Source organism: Centropristis striata, chromosome 12 (assembly GCF_030273125.1).
Source record: "Centropristis striata isolate RG_2023a ecotype Rhode Island chromosome 12, C.striata_1.0, whole genome shotgun sequence".
In the NCBI taxonomy this organism is placed as follows: domain Eukaryota; kingdom Metazoa; phylum Chordata; class Actinopteri; order Perciformes; family Serranidae; genus Centropristis; species Centropristis striata.
Genome location: NC_081528.1, coordinates 22,133,885 through 22,152,791, shown reverse-complemented (window position 1 = coordinate 22,152,791; position 18,907 = coordinate 22,133,885). Strand labels below are relative to the sequence as shown.

The 18,907-nt window shown below is 38.8% G+C and overlaps 1 protein-coding gene across 2 annotated transcripts; it reads right to left on the bottom strand.

Moving 5' to 3' along the window:
• Positions 1–3,570: 3,570 nt before the first annotated feature.
• LOC131981631 (androgen receptor-like) lies at positions 3,571–17,399 on the bottom strand. 2 transcript variants are annotated; one of them, XM_059346018.1, is made up of 9 exons: positions 16,240–17,399; positions 12,509–12,645; positions 12,156–12,272; positions 11,606–11,749; positions 10,622–10,828; positions 10,020–10,164; positions 7,241–7,371; positions 6,935–7,086; positions 3,571–4,767 (listed from the first exon to the last, which is right to left on the bottom strand). In XM_059346018.1, the coding sequence occupies exons 1-9, from the start codon at positions 17,097–17,099 to the stop codon at positions 4,603–4,605; spliced, it is 2,058 nt and encodes a 685-aa protein (XP_059202001.1). In that variant the 5' UTR covers positions 17,100–17,399; the 3' UTR covers positions 3,571–4,602. The 2 variants fall into 2 exon arrangements, with proteins under 2 accessions (XP_059202001.1, XP_059202000.1); XM_059346017.1 differs by having other exon boundaries at positions 10,622–10,831; positions 16,240–17,398.
• Positions 17,400–18,907: the final 1,508 nt, after the last annotated feature.

Below are 18,907 nucleotides of genomic sequence, written 5' to 3'. Positions count from 1 at the left end.
TTTACTTGTTCCCTTGAGTGCTTTGACCTCCCCTCTCGTGACTCTGACCATTTAATGGTAACCCTGTTCAAACATTGAGTGAATCCGTGTCCAATTACATTACGAAGCAAATGTCAATGGATCCAACAGATGTTGTCCTACTCTACTGTTGCTGCGTTTCAGTTTACTGATGTAGCTTCAGCAGCAGCCACTAGATGGTATTAAAACACAGGCAGCAGGTTCTGGTGTAAGATTAGCAGGCACGGCTGTTTCTAACAGGATAAATAGATGAAATAAATCAGCTTCCTTGTTTACGGTTTCATGCGGTGCTCTATTACCTGGCTGACTGAGATAATCCTGAGGGTTTGTGATGCAGTGGTCGAAAACAATTCTCTGTCAGATGTTTTCTTAAAAGCCTGTCTGTCCACCTGACTGCATAGCAGAGTGAAATGAATCAATCCGGCAGAGAAAAAAAGCAAGGGGGGAGTAAATCAAACGTGCAAGTCACAAGCAGGCAGTGGTGAAAATAAGGTATTTAGATCTCTTACTTAAGTAAAAGTACTAATACCACACTGTGAAATGACTCCACTACAAGTAAAAGTACTGCATTCAAAACTTACTGAAGTAAAAGTACAAAAGTATCAGCATCAAAATGTACTTAAAGTATCAAAAGTAAAAGAACTCATTATGCAGAATGGACCAATTTACAGTGATATTCTACATATTCCAAATATATTATTGGATTAGTACTGATGTATTTCAATTCTCTCAGGTTAAGACTCATTTTAGCTATGCTGTTATGAGGCTTAATTTTAAGAAAATGTCTAATCACTTTAAAATGTATGATGTTTTTTATGTCAAATCTCGACCTGAAAAGTAACTAAAGCTGTCAGCTAAATGTAGTGGAGTAAAAAGTTCAATATTTGCCTCAAAATGTAGTGAAGTAGAAGTATAAAATTACATAAAATGGAAATACTCAAGCAAAGTACAAGTACCTCAAAATTGTACCTAAGCACAGTACTTGAGTAAATTTGCGTTGTTACATTCCAATGCTGCAAGCAAGTCTCAAGTCTTAAGTTACTGCGGTGAGATAAAGCAAGTGGTTGTGCATTGTTTTTCAATATTTTTTCAGAAAAAGAGTCTTTAATATGGTGTATGAGTGTATCATTTTGTTGCAAAAATTTCATCTTGAAAAAAGGACTGTAAGGTTTTGGTTGCAGCGTTTCATTTTGAAACAGAAGTCAGATGTTTATCAGCTCTGTCCTATTTGGCTCCTGTGTAGAGTTTTGACACAATGGGCCAAATTAAGCAACAAGTGTTTGTTTTTTTTTTTAAAGATGGTTATTAAAAGTTAACTTCTATTGTCAACATTAGTGATACTTGTTGCAGCCTCCTTACTTTGTATAAAGCTTATTTGACATTTTGTAGTTATCACCAAAAACAAGCATGACAACATTAATATTAACCCTGGAAGTCTGTTTAAAATATTAACAGCAGAACAGAAGCCCTATATTACATAGTTAAATTTCTGTATATTGGCTGTTTTAAAATGCACTGCAAATGTAATATGTGAAAACTAAATGTATAATGTGCGATTTCAGATGGTAGTATGTGAAACAAACATCACATTTCCATTGGTAAGTGTTTTTTATATACATGGTCTTTTTTACCTCTTTCCATTAAATGATTGTGACAATGCAATTTATTCTTGATCTGTCAAGAATAAATTGCATTGTCACAATCATTTGTTTTGTTAAAGGGTATATCTTTTGAAAACTTTATTCATCAATCTCTTCTTAAAATATCACAATAAAAATTAATCCACAATTAACAGAGGATTGTGTCTGTAAACCAGCAGTGGAAAGTAGCTACGTAGCTACATTTACTCAAGTACTGCATTTAAGTACAATTTTGTTGTAGTATTTCAATTTATGTAATTTTATACTTCTACTCCACTACATTTTCAGGCCAATATTGTACTTTTTACTCCACTAAATTTAGCTGACAGCTTTATTTATTTTACAGTGTGAGATTAAACATGAAAAAAATGATCAATTTAAAGTGATTAGACATTTTTTTAATTAAACCTCATAACAGTATTTTAAGTAGTTAAAATGAGTCATATCACACACACACAACAAAGTTAAAACACTACTTAATCTAGTATATGTAGAATATATATAACAATCTGAGTGGAGACATTCTGCATAACGAGTAGGCCTAATTTTACTTTTGATACTTTAAGTACATATCGATAATGATACTTTTGTAGTTTTACTTCAGTAAGTTTTGAATGCAGGACTTTTACTTGTAGTAGAGTCATTTCACAGTGTGCTATTAGTACTTTTACTGAAGTGAGGGATCTGAATTCAAAATGATTCCAACTTTAAGGGCGACTGTGTATATTATTGATTTGAAGCTACCTACTATGACCACTAGAGGGCGTCGCCTAGCAACAAACGTACGTCTCCAAAGACATGTGTAGCTACAGTTAGCATAGTGCTAGGTATCGGAGCGTGTCTATGTTCTCCAGGTCCTGTGTTCCCCTCTTTGTATGAGACTGGGGAACATAGGACCCTTTTTCCTCGCTTTTCCCAAAAAGGGTCCTTTGTTCCCCGGACTGTTACTTTTACCATTACTGCCAAATTCCATGGCAAATAGGTCTATGTAGGCCTACGGGCTGTTTGACGCACATATGCAAATAACCTAACCCTAACCTAACCCTAATCCTGACCCTAAAAGGAAAAAGATAAGCCTCGATGCAAGACAATATGATTAGGGGTAGGAATATACAAACATGAGTAATCCTAGATTTAAAAAGCAAAAAAATTAACTGCAAGTTTTGGGTTGCTTTAGCTAAAGCGGGCCATGCGACGGTAGGCCTGCTGGCCATGCTGAGAGTCTACCGTAAAGATCGAAAGATTATGGGGAACATAGGACCCTTTTCCTGGTATGTATTGCTACAAGAGAACATAGTACCCTTTTTGGGAAAAACAGAAGCGGGCGGGGAACATAGGGATGACCCCCTAAGTATCTCTTGACCAGCTAACAGGCTACTTACCTAAAAAAATATATGTTCACGTACCTTTCTTTGTAGGTTTTGTAGTGATGGATGAAGTTGGATGTTGCTGTGGTTGTATCACAGATTTTTTGAGCTTCTGTTCTAATCTTACTAACATATATCAACATTATCCTTGAATCCGGATTTGTATTGTTACTTTCGGACTTGTCACCTTCCTGATAGCTGCCTTGTGTGCCGGCCTCTGCTGGTCTGCCACGTCCTAGTACCCCACGTCTCCTGATTTACAAGCACTTCACTTGAAACAACACACCCAAAAAGAAAAAGCAACTTCTCAATAGCCAGAAAAATGCCAAGTTCGCCATGTTCTAGTCCTTCTGAGTCAGCTGTCTCAAGTCATGAATACCAAGTCAATGTGTCAAGGTCTCATATTTGCAGCTTTAGTCCGCCACCTCTGGAGATGACTGTATCACCATCAGCATGCACTCAAAAGAGATCACACTTTAAGACATGTGTGCTGTTGCATGCATGCCTTTCATCTCTGCCACCATTAATAACAAAAGGACACACACTCATGCTTCGGTTTTTATTAAGCTGTAAGTGTTGCAACAAATGAGCAGATTCTTGGCTGGACCTTTAACATTTAGCGAAAATGTCAGAAGCTACAATGAATACATGATGATACACATCAAAGCACTTGCAAAGAACACTTTTTAAGAAACTGTAGAAAAGTTACAACAGTATGAAATGTCCAATCTGGAAAAATTGTACTTATAATAATGTTTGACATTCAAAAAACAAGCAAACTTAAAAAAAAAAAAGAAAAGAAAAAGTCACCCATAGTTAGACTAATGAGTCATTTGAGCATTTTGTCCAATCATTTTCTTCAGTGTGACCTTTTCATATCACAAAATTCATAAATATACATTTGAAAATTTGCATTAATGCAGTCGCTTGCGGTTATAAAGTGTATTTCTCTTGTCGACACCTAAAACTATTAATGGACTATTATTTCTATGGATGAGAACAGCTTTCAGAAATGTTCACATATTCAGGAAACAGAGCTTTGCTTCTTGGCATGCATGCCACAACAGTTTATTAGCTGTCAATCAACTTTGTTAATCTCAGGTGCACACAATAACATTCATTGTTAAAAAAGCAAGTCCAAATGCCAAACCACTGCACACAGACAAGCGTTGATGGTGATGTGAACTCGGCAAACACGTTTTTTCTTTCAACTTTCTTACCTCCCGAAATGAAATATTGTTGTTGTCTGTTAAATGATGAAGCTTACATGCCAGGCGGTTGACCTTTAAAGAGTATGTGAGGAGGAATGCATGCTAAAAAGTGTTTTAATCAGCTACAGAAACATTTGTTGTGTGCGATACACTTAACAGGCAGTAAGAACAGAGCAGATGCAATTAGATTGGAAGAATGTGCTGTTTCACTGTGCTGCACTGTCACCCAGTAGGCAAAAGAGGGGCTTTTTCACTTCTTTCATCTTATCAAATCATAAACCCTCTCTAGCCGTTTCAGCTTTCCCAGAAGTGGTCAGAAGGCTGGGTGCTCAAATGACACACAGGACCAATCACAGAGACTCCACTCTAGGATGTATTGTGGAAAAGAATGGGCTTGACCATGCCCGAGAGGATCTTGGGCACATGGACGCTCACAATCTCTGAGATCATCTCCGGGAAGTTGACACGCGTCTGCAGGGACTGAGCTTGGATGAACAGATCATAGGTGAACTGGTGTAACTTCCTCACAATCTGAGAACAAAAGAAAGCGAAGAGAGAGGTTATTAGTGACAAAGATGTGACGCTTAAATGTGTACAGTGTTGAAGAAGAACAAAGCCTGCAGATAAAGAAGGGAAATAGTAAATGGCATTGAAGCCTGTCTTTTGACATGAGCTTTAAGAGGTGATTTAAAAAGATGACACTCATTGCGACGCTCTAAGCCCCACAGGCAGGGGAAAAGCCGAAGGGGTCTGAACTGCAAAGTCTTGATCAACTCTGGTTTTTCTGCCTAGAGGGGCCCTGCCAGACAATCCCTGGCTGCCCTCCAGCTCATAAGGCATTAGAAGATCTGAGATGTGAGTGGGACACTGACAAAGCTGAGCCTTTAAGAGTAAATCCACAGTGAAAGACATGAGGCTGAATCGGCTGCAGCGCCGCTCTCTCTCTCTGGGAGGAAACTTTCCAGCTCGTCAGGTCACGCCTCAAACACTGATGTCACAAGGGTTTTTTCTTAGGTTGTTTTTTACCAATTAACACTGAAAGATCTAATAGCACTGAGGAGGAAACCAGTCTATCTGCACCCTCTAGTGGTTGCATCTCAACTAGAAACGAAATAATTAAAAATATATATATATTCCAGATCCATATCAGCATATTTTGGGGGATAATAAATGCATATCAAACTTTCTTTAGGTTTTACTGACTTTGTTGACATCTTTGCATGACACAGAGGGATTTTCAAAATAAAGTAAAAATTGATACAGTAAATGGATGATGGAAAACATTCATTGTGACCCTTTAATTTGGCAATTTGGTTGTAAGCTTTCAGTTTTAAAACCCATTTTTTTCTTAAATTAAATAAAGTTGGGGCATTGTGAAAAATGTATTATAAAAGGGAAAAAAATAAAGTATTTCCAACTTTCATTCAATAATACAAAAGCAAGATGTTTAATGCTCAATGTGGGAAACTTGGTTTTAGCAAATATATACACCCTGAATTTGATGCATTCTGTTTTTATTCATCATTCTATTTTTTCACAGCGTTTCAGCTCTTTTGGAATCAGAGTTGTGCAAACCTAAATGCTCAAATCATCATATTTTTGTGATAAAGCTTTTTGTGGTTTTACAGTTAATACTTTACCAAACTTAAGCTAAAACCAAAAGATTAATCAAATGGAACATCACTGAGTCACAATATCCTAGATTAAAATATGAAATAGAAATATGACTAAGCAGGCACCTACTTATGACTCAGCTTAACTTAAAGCTTTTTAAGGCACTTGCATATCAGCAGTCTAGTGGCAGGCAACTATCTACAGCAAACTGCAGTGCCAATAAAAACAGACGAAAAAATTGATTGATTTTATATATTAGATTGAACTTGGTACATTTTATTTCATTGTTTTAATTTTCTCCTTACCTCTCAAAAGTATTAAGGATACAGAGCACATGCCGAGCAGTGTGTTTACCAGTTAATACAACTGTTATTTTTCCAGGTTTAAAATGTAACAAATCGTGCCTGCAGGCAAAACAAATATTAAACAGCTCATAATTTTCCTGTCGGTTCATGGTGTACGTCGGCGTGTTTGTATCTGCAAATCTAATCTGCTGCTGCTGTTGTTTCCTTTTAATGCTGTGTATAGGTTAAGCATACAGGATGCTGGATACATTTATACATGCTGTGCATCATGGACAATGTGTGACAATTTTTTTATGAGGTGTTACCGTTATCTTTGATGTGGCAAAGCCATCACCGGAGAGTGACTCATCATTTTCTCTTCTGATATGCAACCAGTGTACAGAAGCTAAAACAGGAGTTATATGACCCTGTTGCATGTGTTTAACCTCAGTGGGTGGTTGGGGATTTGTGCACAAACTGTAAGTGTGCCCCACTTTGGAAAAAAATAGAAGTCTGTAAGTGAACTGAAATAAACTGCTGCTTAAATTTTAAATGTAATAACTAATAGCCTCTATTAAAGTAATCCAGCCATGAAATGGTCAACACGTCTTGATGTGGAGAAGAAAGTTCATAAGTGAACACAGTATCGCTGTAAGCCAAATACAGTGTGTGCATACTTTTTGACACCATTTCCTGCTCAAGTAGTTCAGCCATGCTAACTTAAATTAGATTTTTTTTAATAGTTCACAAAGTCACAGCATGCTGTGTTTTTATATATGAAGTGGAATTGTGTCTATTACCAGCTGGAGGTAGTCCAGCAGCTGTGTGAGCTGAAACAGTCTCTGTGTACGGGTGGTCTCTCCGCGCTGGCTGGCCAAGCGGTCCAACTCCTTGATGTAGGAGGTCCGCAGTTCATCAAAACAACGCTGGTTCTTCAGGCCCTCCACTGGCACTGTGACCACAAAGCCAGAACACAACAATAACTCTCACAGACTTTATCCCTCCCATCATTTCTCTGAAGTATTGCTGAACTCTATTATAGTCATATTTTACTTGTTAAGTTGACATTCAACTTATTATTTCAGACGTGTTCCCAGCAGACTCACTGATGCTGAAGAGGACCAGGGCCTTCATGCAAAGGAACTCCTCCTGAGTGACCTTCAGCATGCAGAACCTCTGGGAGAGCAGCTTCATCCTCACACAGTCTTCGTACATACTGGACACCTCCATCCGTTGGCTGTGAGGGAAAGAGAAAAAAAAAAGGGTGAGAGGACTAGAAGGAGCACCGGGTGTCTTAAGGAGGAGTGAGGAGGCAGGAGAGGGTCAGGTGGAGAGAAATATAGAAAGGAGGAAGACAATTAATGGAGGCAGAAGTGAAAAAGAGGAAAAAGCAGCAGAGGTGAGAAGAAATGAGTGAGGTGGATAATGGAAAAAAAGAACGATAGAGAGGCAGAGAAAAATGAGGGTCAGCAACAAGGGCAGGCGTATCCATTACCATGCAGGTCAGAAGCAGCCCGATAGAGTGACAGAGGTCTAATGCAGACGGAATGAGTGTTTTGCTAATGTCGCGGGAAACACCAGCCGAGTGAAAGCCGCTCCGACTGCCTGTGGCTGCCTTTAGCATTCAGAGCAGCACCCTCCCTCAATGCTAAAAACAATTTACTGATAAGAGGTGGTGGAATTGTTATTTATGTATACCAACTATTTTCATTTGCTTCACAAACTCTGTGTTAAGTTTTCTAAAAAGTACAAAGAAAAGACAAAAGACAGGAGTTGAAGTGTCAGAAACATTTTTTCGATAGAGGCTGGAGGAGGTTGCGGCGCGGATCAAAACTTGTCAAAGCGAGAAAGAGAAACAACTCAACGCTGTGGTTCTTGGGGACTGGCGGCGGTTTTCGTAAAAGATGAAACGGAATTAATCATCTGAGGTGATCCCTCTGCGGCCACGTTATCAGACGCAAAGGGAATGGCAAGAACAGAGCACAGACTTGTTTACTGTCTCGCCTGAAAGAGACGGCGTTCATTTTGTCATTTTTAAATCTTCTTCTGAAGCTTGTATTCCACTGTGCCTTTTCTTTCCGATCACGGTGACAGGTGAAGTCTCATGATATCCCAACAAACCCAATGGCACGATGATTATCACGGCTGTTAACGCCCGAGCAAACTTTCTTTGTTTGATTACAAGACTGCGCCAGCCGGGACAAACTTCTTTTACCTTTGTTTAAAGCAACGACAAGTCACTTTGTGTTGATCTTGGCGGCCCCTGTGGGCAAAAGCGGCACTGTTTGCATGATCATCACCGCCTCTTGTGGGAAAAAGTCTTGATCTGGCTAGAATTTGTTTTGATATTCAGTGAAAGTACCTGTAGTTGTATTTTTTCCCCTGGAAAATAGTCAAATCTGCCAAAATCATGTTTTATTTGCTCTGGTTTATATATCTGATCAGTCAGATCAGATCAGGTCGGACAGATTCCGACAAACTGTCAAACAAATCAAATAGGAATCACAATTATTTTAGTACATTGCCTATTCCTCAAACTTTATGAGGCACATTTTATTTCATTTCCCAAACCAGGCTCTTGATAATCATCAATTTAGACTGTTTGTAAGAGCCGAGTTATCTGCAGTATAGAGAAGTCTGTCTTCTGTCTAATATAATGGAACTAGATGGCACTTAGTGTCCGGTTCTCGATAAAAATCCATTTAAAACACTCAACAGCAATGCCACAAATCATGAGCCTGCCACTCAAGATAGTCCACAGACCTTGTTGTGAGCAGTTTAATGTTAGTATAAATAGTATAATTAGTATAATTATACTAACAAGAAAACATGAAACTTAAAATGATAGACTTGTTTAGAACAATATTAATAACTGTCATTTGACAATGGTGCTTCAATGACCAACATGAATCCATATACTGATATAAAACCACATCTGGCAAGTATTTCATCAATAAAAAACAGACATCTCAAATACTTTGATGTATTCATGTCAAATACTGTGCCAATTCATGAGCCGTTTCATGATCTCTTTTCTCTCCTTTGAAATTCCATAATTCTCTCCATGTGTTGATAACCAACCAAGGTTGACTCGTGTTTTCACACGTGCTCTATTACTGTCTGAGCACTGTTTTTGTTATTTGGTCAATACTTTTCACTTTCTCTTTGCTGGCCCTGTAAATCAGTCATAAACCACAAAATATAACAAAGAAAAATATCCTTCTGCTTTGTTTTAGGAGGCTAACATTCAATTTACTGCCAAACCTTCCCAAGGAGAACGTAAATAAAGCTTATTCTGGTCTGCGTGTTGTAAATCATCTTATTTTATAGGGAATCAGATCCGGAAACAGGTATTTGGACTAGCCAATCTTCTCATTTGTTTTATACAGTCATGGAAAAAAAATATTAGACCACCCTTTCTCTTCAATTTTTCGTTCATTTTAATTCCTGGTACAACTAAAGGTACATTTGTTTGGACAAATATAATGATAACAACAAAAATAGCTCATAAGAGTTTAATTTAAGAGATTATATCTAGACATTTTCAAGTTTTCTTGGTAATAACCAAAATCGTTATCAAGAAAACCATGGAAAATGTCTAGATATCAGCTCTTAAATTAAACTCTTATGAGCTATTTTTGTTGTTATCCTTATATGTATCCAAACAAATGGGCCTTTAGTTGTACCAGGCTTTTAAGTGAACAATAAAGTGAAGAAAACAAGGGTGGTCTAATCATTTTTTCCATGACTGTAGGTGATACAGAGTCTTCAGAATTAACTCCGACCGTTTCATAACCGGTCAAAAACTTCTTGTAGGTGCTTTGATTCAAACACAATATTAAAACTCAAGTACCCCGTGTAAATTGAGATGGTTTAATGACTTACTCATTGAAGACCAGGTCTGGAGCAAAGTAGAGCATGGAGCTGTTAGTGAGTGTGTAGGACCTCCAGCCCAAAGCACACACCATCACCCCCATCCATGACAACTGAATCACTGACATCTGATCATCCACATGCAGGTCGCGGAAACCTGTTAAAAACACCCAAATCAGACATCTGCGCATAAACCAACAGACTTCACACTAATAACAACAGGGATATCAGAGTGGATACATTGCTGGCCTTTTTCAGCTTGCCATTCATGGCTTGAACATGAACATATCCCCCTCTAGTGGTTAATATATGAACAGAGACAGGCTGCTCAAACTGGGGACAATTAACAGTCATACAATTCTGGCAAGGCCTGTAATCTCATAACAAAGATTTTCAGATTTTGCCAAACAAAAACAGATACGAGATCAGACTTTTCCTGACGCCTCTGGAGCCCGTCTGAGAACTTGGAGTTACTAAGTGACTCATTCACCTTCTTGCCCAACATGACAAGGGTGACCTTGCAGTGTTTGTGCTTGGCACAACACAATAAAAAATGGTTTGACCATGCACATGGACTAGTTTGCCGTGTGTTACCTTGGCTCAGACGAGTTTACCTGGTATTGCCTTGGCCCAACGCACCACAGTCACCAGCTGTCTTTCCCCCAGCTCATTGAGGCTGGTGAGCAAGGACACAGGGCTGTCTGGCTGCGCGTGGTCATGGCCGGCATTGACCACAGCCGGCTCGATGGCCTGCAAGACGCTGAGCAAGGAGAGGCAGGAGCGCAGGGTCGGGGGGATGCCGAGAGCAAGGGCCTGGGATGCTGCTACACACAAACAGACAGACAAGAAGAATAGTAGAAAAAGGAAATAGTTTTACAGATTTTAAGGCAGTATTGAGGTTATAGCATAAACTGTATATAAATATGTATGACTTGTCTCCACTTTCTCCCACTTTTACTAAAGTGAAGCCAAAATAATAATCTCCTCCAGCCTCTGTCAAAAATAATAATAGCCAGGCAGAGTCTGAGCAGGGGAGATTGGCAGGTGGAGCTGCAGTATCGGGGTCCCACCTTTGCACCTGCCTAACCAATCCCGAGTCAGTCACAACTGTTACAACCCCTTTTTATCACATCAGATGAAGACAGCCTAAAATTACACGAACCATCTCACCATTTTACCATGTACTCTGAGATTTTAGTTTTAGCCCATGTCCCATTCCATCCACTATCATACAGGAGACAGGGTTTACAGCCTAAACTGCAGCCAGCGGTTGAGATGTTAAGGCTTTACTTTGGGAGCAATCATGCCATCCATCTTCATTCGCAGTCTGCGGTTTAGAGCCCCAATTAGTCAAGCAATTTATTTGTCAGCTGACAAAAAATGATGCCATTGTTTTCATATTCCATGTAAAATTGGGAGAAAATCTTATTTTCAGGCCCACAAATATAGAGATTTTCTAGATTTCTCTGTTTTATATCATATTAAACTTGATAGCTTTGGGATTTTGGCTGTCAAAACAAGATATATAACCACCTCATCTTGGACTCCAGGAGGACATGTTTCACTATTTTCTGACTTTTTATAGGCCTTATCCTCACTTTGAGCGCCAGCAGCTGCACTTCCGGGCTCCGACATTGCATCTCTCTTCCACGCCCTTTCTCCTCTTTCTCCATTCCCCCAGGGAGCCAGAGGTTGCTCCTCCTCTCCATTCCTTGTCTGTCCGGCTCCCTTCAGCCTGCGACCTAGAACCCGCCACAGACGATACAGAAAAGTAAAAGACAAGACTGTGAAAAAAAGGAGATAAGAAGCTTCCATTTCAAGCTGTTTTGTCTGATTTTATTGCACAATAGATAGCTGGCAAAATCCAGAAAAAAAGTGTAATAGAATAGTATAAATGGGGTAATGCTTGAAGAGCTATCAGCCAATGGGGCTTTTCCTTTTCCATCACTGGCCACTGGCCAAGAAAATGGTCTTCTGGCCTTTTCTAAATGCATCTGTTACACTCTATTTAAGCTGGAACATTTGATTAATAAGTTCTGATCCAATGCATTTCAGGCATCTGAACACTCTCACATCAATTTCCAAATACCCACCACACATATTTTCCTCCCTCAGCCTCTCATTTTGTTCTTATCTTCAGTCCCTCACCTTTAAGGCTCATTCCTGACATGAAGCATCTCTTTAAACGGCACGAGGCGCAGTTTTTCCTCCTCAACTTGTCTATGGTGCAGTCATTCCGGCTGGCACACAGGTGGTTCTGCTTACCTGGTGGTACAGAAAAGGTTCACAAGGGTTGAGAGAGCGAGATCAACAATGCTTCGGCTTCCACTCATAGCAGAGCTATGTGGGTGTATTACTGATAACAAGTAGCGCGCCCTCATAATGTCAGGTCACTGCGCCCTGCCTGCATGATCGAATGTGTGGGTGTAAGAAATTAAATCAGCGGACGAGTAATTGTGTGTGTGTGTGTGCACTCGTGAGTCTTTGTGTGCGTCACCCACCTGCTGCGGCTCTCTTAAAGAAGACTTTGCAGCTGCCACAGGTGACGGCTCCATAGTGACAACCTGAAGCATCGTCACCGCACACCTGGCACACTCTCCTGTCTGACAGGTACACACCTGGAAACAGATCCTCATGCCTGGACACACACACAAACACACAATGCAAATAAAATGAAAGTGCTGTTTTTTAGATTCAAAAGCAGGCATACAGTCATGAAAAAAATTATAAGACCACCCATTGTTTTCTTCAATTTCTTGTTCATTTTAATGTCTGGTACCACTAAAGGTATATTTGTTTGGACAAATATAATGATAACAACAAAAATAGCTCATAAGAGTTGAATTTAAGAGCTGATATCTAGACATTTTTCATGGTTTTCTTGATAATTATTTTGGTTATTAACAAGAAAACCATGGGAAATGTCTAGATATCAGCTCTTAAATTCAACTCTTATGAGCTATTTTTGTTGTTATCATTATATTTGTCCAAACAAATGTTCCTTTAGTTGTACCAGACATTAAAATGAACAAGGAATTGAAGAAAACAATTGTCTATTAATTTTTTCCATGACTGTAGAAGCTACATTTTGAAAACAGTTTTACTTCAGACAGGCTGTTCTCATCTACTCTTTTTTTTGTTATATCTGGGCTAGAATGCACTGAAATCCATAGATGTTAGTCAGAAAAATATGATGTGAGGAAATTAAAAAGTGAGGTGACAGAAACTATAGTAAGGGTGGTTGGGTCAAACAAAAACAGGAGACCAGTAATCGTGGCCTATAAGAAACTGAAAGTCAATATTCTTATTTTAAAGGCATACTATGCAGGAATTGACACAATGTTTGTAAACAAAGAAAGTGAAAGTAAACTCAAGATTCACTGATTTTTGTCAGTGAGTGTTCCGCCTCATGATATTTGTGGGGGCGGTTGCAAAGGCGTGAAAAAATATTATTGAAATTTATGGGAATTTGTGGGAGTTAACTGGAAATTGGTGTCATTTAACAATTAAAATAATGTAACACAGATATGAACATTTTGTTTTGTCATAAGCAGACCAAGGTTATTATAGTTAACGAAAACTAACAAAATAACGAAAACTAGAATTTAAAAAAACATTTTTGTTAACTGAAATAAAATTTAAAAAAACGATACCAAACTGAAACTGTAATATGTGGTTACAAAACTAACTACAACTAAAATTAAAATTAAAATGTCCTTCGTTTTCGTCTTTGTCAACTTTTTCCATACATGATCCAGTGTTTCTATTTCTCCACCACTGAGTGTGTGTATTCCTGCTTTGTGGGCTTCTGAGAAAAGTGCGAGTGAAATTACTGTAATGGCACCATATTGGCTGTAAAGACCAACTTCTCAGCTGTCAGAAAACATTAGAATTTTCCAGTTTAGTTATGATGGTAAAAGTGTCGCCGGCAATTCACAACGAAATTAAAACTAAAACTAATGAAAAATCCCAAACTATTATAACCTTGAAGCAGACATCCATGGAAAATAATATGATTAAAAAATATTTCAACAGATTTATTTGTAAGTAGAACTTCATAGTTTTAATTATTTTATTGAACAATCAATTCTTTCATGGAACAATGTCGTGGCCTCAGCAGCCCTGCGGTAAGCAGTGCGCTATGTGCATGTTATTGAGAAATAGCAGAGTGTATTTTCATAAAATCTGGTTGTTTTAGTCAAGATTATGCTTTAATATATTTTCCCCAATTATATTTAAGTTCCCTGTTAAGCCTTTAATTTGGTAAATTCATGGTTTATTCCTGTTTGTTGCCGGAAAATTCCTGTTAATTCCCATTGAAAATTTCCAACTTTGAAAATTCCCAGAATTTTGCAACCCTAGTCCTGAACACAGCAAAATGAAAAGAAAAGAGAAAATACAGGCAGAGGGCGGAGTCCCCGCCACACACTTCTGGTGGGTTAAAAGTCATGATTGAGGTGGGACTTTTGTATTGATCCATACCTTTCTTTTTTTAAAAGATCCTGCACAGTATACATTTAAGTTAACATGTAAATCATTATCCTCTATGTCTATGTCACCTACTTCACCATCTATAACCCCATTTCCAAAAAAGTTGGTACGCTGTGTAAAGCAGGTTTTTGGAATAAGGGTTGTACGTCAAACATCTGTGTCCAATAGTTAGATCTGGAGGTGATTATTGAATCCACACCCTGGTCCACTATGTTTTGTTGCCAAGTAGTCCTGTTTTACAACTTTAACCAGAACAGAGAAAATGCACCTGTTTCATAACAATAAATAAAAAGGTCACATTTCATGAGATAACATATGAACTCAGTCATGAGGACAAAGAGACAAACTGCCTAGGATTATAGAAATAATGGCAGACAGTCAAACAGGTTCAATCTGATATAGGTCATTATGTCTGCTATTGTGTTTGGGGCATAAGTGTCCTAAATCCAATCCAAATGTAATAGGAGATATCTCTATTGCATGACTAATTATATAACAACAACTGCAGCCATGTAAAAGACAAGCACATGTGATTAAGTAGAGTTATCTTTTCAGACTTTTACTGAAGAATCAACAACAGGACATTGCCTTCCATTCCAAGCACACAATCAGCAACAGGTGCTGTATCTCCTGTTTATGGGGACATTGATATATTAAGTGGTATTTTGCGTAGTTAGTCACAGCAGAGATCAGGACAGTTCTGGAAAGTTAGGGATAGGGTGAACTTTGATTCTGTCTAGCTGCAAGCTGAAACACAACTTGGCCAAGGACAAGAAAAGCACATGGTGGCAGTTAAATCATAAATAATTTAATGCAGATAAAGAGCTTCCTCTGCAATTGAATTGGGCTATTTTATGGTATATTAACATCAAGCATCTCAAAGTTTATCCTCTGCAGAACTTCTGCACAAATCTCAGGAAATAAGAACAGAAAGCAAGTGCACATATTAAATCAGTATAATGAGTTTAATTACGTTTTAAAGAAGAGAAGCATCAGTCTTTTAAAATAAAAGGACCTAATCCAATAATGACTCAAGATGACCATTTGTAAAGCTAGGTATGGGATTAAAGCATCGCCAATAGACATCAAGTTCACGCTGCATTTGTCCTTTTATTTCAGATTAAAGAAAGATGAAACTAAATGAGCGGCAGGAAACAGTGTAGCTCTCGTTAGGATTGCTTGGGGGGAAAACAGTTAATGATTCATTCGTTTTTTAAGAAAAACCTGTGGGAGAACACTTTCTTAAAGTCATAGTGAAAAAGACAAACAGACAGTCAGATCAGACAATGGAGAGGTTAACAGTGCATTAACTTTATCTCAAATCTGTGGCTGTTGGTGTGTGCCTGTGTGTGTGTGTGTGTGTGTGTGTGTGTGTGTGTGTGTGTGTGTGTGACAAAGAGAAAGACAACGAGAGACACGGAGACAGAAAATAGATGATTAATAATTAATGTTAGGATAAACTAATAAAAGAATAATAAAAATAATAAACTTTTACAGCTCTAGTCAATACATATTTATACCACAATGTGGAAAGTAAAACAACAGTTTTTGAGGTACACATGAAATTTTAGGACGTGTACGTTGGATGTAAACAAGGTGCCACAGTGCATTAAAAACAGCTTGTTTATGAAAATCCATTCTCTGGGGGAGACCCCCTACAGATGTCCGGGTTTAGCCCCCAGTGTCCTCAAATCCTAGCAACGCCCCTGGGAAACCAATTCAGAAAAAAACTGTTATTTACCTGAAACCGCGATCCGAGCAGTCCACCCAGGCTGGAGTCTCGTTCTTGATCGTGGACAAAGTGGCCTGCACTCGAGGAACTGCACTTTGGTAACTTTCCACTTGGCCATACTCGTGTGCCATCATTGCTGGCATGCCACTTTTACCAGCCTGCTCACCTTTGCTGTACCAGACACAGTGGCATTCGTGCCTGGTTTCAGGAGAGGTTTGCCCACAATTACAATATTTACACATCAAATTATGTCCGCCGGATCCGACTCTGGCTGGCTCGGATCGGCTATTGTATGCGCACCACCCACCCGGCATTTCTCTGTATAGGTTTGGATTGGCAGCGTGCGCATTGTAGGGTTTCAGATGTCCGAGCTCGTCCACCTGAGAGGGCGCGGGCAGCTCTGCCTCCGGGCTCATAAACAAGTTTGATTCCTTGCCGACATATCTGGATATCACCGGGGCGCGCGTCACTGTCTGCGCTCTGTCCATTTCTCCAGATCTGAGCAGATCCATGCAACTCACCAGCTGAACGCTGTGGCACACTTCTCCAAAGTCGCCCTGTCTTAGGTTAGTGTCATTCAGCGGAAGCAGGCAGCCTTCTGAGTTGAGGTTTGGAGCCGCTCCTAACTCCCGCACTCCTCGGGAACTACTCTCCACAGTGGGGTCGAAGTCTGCAAAGGCGCCGCTGGAGCATTGGTTCATGTTGTTGAGCGGAGAGGACAACGAATCCAAACCCAAGGACACTGAAACTGCCTTACTGAGCTCAGCAGTAGTCGGGCACCCACAGGTGTCTGCGCTATCCAACCGATCGCTCTCATTCATTATTAAAGACTTTTCTTCTAGACAAGACAAGCTCGAGGAAAAGGCCATGTTCGGCTCACGTCGTGACAGTTAAAGCAGTGCGCTGGTTGCACGGGGAACAAATAAAACAACACTCCCCAGGCAAGAAAACGCCTACCCTATGAGACTCCGGTCATATGTCTCAGCGGATATGAAAATCTGAGCAGTAGTCGACGTAGGTTGTTGCAGGGAAGGGACGTCCCGTCGACCTGTTCCGCGAATGAAAGGCTGGATAACTTTTTTTTTTCTTCTTTCCCCCTTTCACAAAGTAACCATTTCCCTAGCCTGCAGCGCAACAAAAACTTTCTCCATAAGTAACGGGTAGAGAACTTTGTACTTTGACTTTGTATTTCGACATGACGCAAATCTCGCGAGAATTACCCGAATTAAATAGTAATCTCAGTTTCCATCGGCACACTTCCCTTTGACAGGCTGCTCCCACTGACAGCCCCATGTCTGTTAAGAACACCATTGTGTCTTCCATCAGTCTGTTTGGACTTTACAATAACTTATTTTAACTCGTTGGCATTATTTTCAAATCATGATACATGTAATTACATGACACAACTCATTCTGCACTGATTTTTTTTTGAAAGATAGTAATATATCGTTATAGGGATGACATCAGCAGCAACAGATGGCTGAAGAGAAGCATTCATACTGCATGGCTCCTTCCCATAGACTGTATATAAATAAGCTCCTTCCACATACATTTGCTATCTCCAATAAAATTAAAGAAGTTCAATATAAAATGATAGATAACATTTAACCCACTAACAAATGACAAATGTCAAAATGTGTCAATATTGATGTTAATTGTGTATTTTGTAATGCTGAAGCGGAAACAATCAGGAACCTTTTTGTTGAATGTCATTTTCCCCAGATTTTTTTGGGAAAAAAATTAAGTTTACACCACCTCACATTCCAACCCACAAATTAATTTGAAAGCCATATATATAATTTTATACTATAGCAATAAAGATAGGAAAATGCAACACTTAATTAATTTGATTATTCTAATGGTGAAATTCCACATACATAAAGCCAAATTTTCCAAAGGTCGACCTTTCTACCTTGAATGTAACAAATGATAATAACAAATGTATACATACTGTTAACATAATTCAAGATATATTTGGAGAAATGTAATATGTCATGCCCTTTTCTTTTTTCCTCCTTCCTTTTTAATTATTTTTTATTATTCTGTTTAATTTACACCTGTACTGACTTATTCACTTCATTCACTTTGTCTCATATTTATTTATTTTCTCAATTTGTGATGCCAGACTTTGTTTTGTTCTACTCAAGATGAATGTTCTGACTGTAATTGGAACTTCTCAATAAAGTTTGGGGAAAAAAAGAAAAAAAAGCATTCATACTGCAACAGGTGTACACATCCATAGAAACACACATCTTTACAAAATTAGATAACATTTATATTAATTTGGGTATGTTTCCTTATAGTAGCAACCCTACTATTTGCATGAGTGGATGCAGTGAGGTGAAGTTAAAGGGATAGTGCAGATTGTATTGAAGTGGGGTTGTATGAGCTACTGATCCATATTCATAGTGTATTGCCGACAGTAAATGGTGGTCAGTATGCCAACAGTTTGGAGAAAAAGGCACAAGTACGAACACGGAAGCTAAGAAATGTACTGCTGTGGATGGGGGCAGCAGCAAAGCATATTTTAGCCTCCTAAAAAAGTTCCACCTAAACAAAAGCACAACTAGGCGAGTTAAATTATATGCCATATTTAGAATATACAATGGAATGTAACTAATTAGATTTACTCAAGTACTGTTCTTTAGTACAATTGTAGGGTACTTGTACTTTACTT